The 1,376-nt window shown below is 70.8% G+C and overlaps 1 protein-coding gene across 4 annotated transcripts in view; it reads right to left on the reverse strand.

The window, feature by feature from the left end:
• NSMF (NMDA receptor synaptonuclear signaling and neuronal migration factor) overlaps window positions 1-1,247 on the reverse strand; it is a 9,174-nt gene extending 7,927 nt beyond the window's left edge. For all 4 annotated transcript variants that reach the window (XM_011985146.1, XM_011985144.1, XM_011985145.1 and 1 more), the window contains exon 1: window positions 535-1,247. In XM_011985146.1, the coding sequence (XP_011840536.1) occupies window positions 535-911 (377 nt within the window). In that variant the 5' untranslated portion in view covers window positions 912-1,247. The remainder of the gene's footprint in view (window positions 1-534) is intronic.
• Window positions 1,248-1,376: the final 129 nt, after the last annotated feature.

A 1,376-nucleotide genomic window follows, 5' to 3' on the forward strand; every position in this document is an offset into this window, starting at 1 on the left:
GGGCAGGGAGGGCAGGGGATGTGAGGAAGCCAGGCCGGCAGGGCGCCCGGCCCACGCGCAACCAATGCCCCTCACGCTCCACCCCCGGAGGCAGGGATCAGCATCCCCTGGGCTGGGGGGTCTGGGCAGCCCTGGCATGGCCTCGCGTGCCCTACCTGCGCCGTTGCGGTTCTCAGGGTGACTCTGGGACAGGTACTCTCCAAACGCTCGAGCTGCTCTGAGGGTGGACAGAGAGGGCACGGTCGGAGGCCACGGCACGACCCTCCCAAACACAGGGCGGCACAAGAGCCGGGGATCCGGTCCCCAGCCAGGCCTTCGGCGTTGGAGGGAGGGTCGGGGGTCGTCCCCTCCGGGAGCCCACACACCCTTGGTACTGGTGCGCCCTGGCCAGGCCTGCAGGCCCGGCCCCTGCCCGTCGGCCCGTGGAGAGGGGTCGCGAGGCTGGTTGGCTGCTGTTCCCTGGGGAACCGAGGCCACTCCCGACCCGGGGGGTGCGCTCGCCCACCATGCGCTCGCGAGGGGAGGGGACAGGACGGGATGGCATCCTCCCGGCTGCCGCCAGGGCTGGCGCGCAGGGGCTGGCTGTGGTGGTGAGGGTGCCGCTGCCGCCGCCCCTTCACCACCGCCAGCTCAATGGCCTCCGCCTCGGGGCTCGGCAGCAGGGCAGGCTCCCCAGAGATGGTGTACACTCGAGGCTGGGGGCCCTCGCCTGCGGGCTTCCTAATGCCGGGCTCCTCTGAGAGGCTGCCCTCGTAGCAGCCGTTGGAGACGAGGGACAGGCGGCGCTTGTTCTGGGGGGCCGGCTGCATCTCGGGGGACCCGTCGTGGCCAGAGTAGGCATCAGCCAGTAGGTGATCTGGGAGAGACACTGGGTGAGCCTGCAGCGGCGTGGCCCCCGCTGCTGGTTTCATAGCAGGCCGAAGGCAGAGAATACCCAATGGGCACCTGGCGTCTGTGGGGGGCTGGGGCTGCTCAAACCCTAGTCACTGGCGTGTTTCTGAGCCCCTCACTCCTATCTGGGCCTGAAGCCCCTGCATGTGTGTGGGGGCGGGGTGACTCCGCGCTACCTGTGTGCGGTCCTGCTGGGTAGGAACACGCAGGCCACCCCCCAGCCTGCGATCGCACCGTTTGCCTGGTGCCAACTTCCCCCTCCCCCCACCAGCTGGCCCCCAGAGGCAGTGGTGCCAGCCCTGGGGGAGCCAGGAGGCCTGTTGCCATGCCAACGGCCCAGGCGGGGTGGGTGCCATGGTGACGAGCGGCTGGGAACTGCTCCTGGGGCTCGGGCAGGGAGGGCAGGGGATGTGAGGAAGCCAGGCCGGCAGGGCGCCCGGCCCACGCGCAACCAATGCCCCTCACGCTCCACCCCCGGAGGCAGG

The sequence above is a fragment of the Mandrillus leucophaeus genome, unplaced genomic scaffold (genome assembly GCF_000951045.1).
Source record: "Mandrillus leucophaeus isolate KB7577 unplaced genomic scaffold, Mleu.le_1.0 Scaffold28, whole genome shotgun sequence".
Lineage (NCBI taxonomy): Eukaryota > Metazoa > Chordata > Mammalia > Primates > Cercopithecidae > Mandrillus > Mandrillus leucophaeus.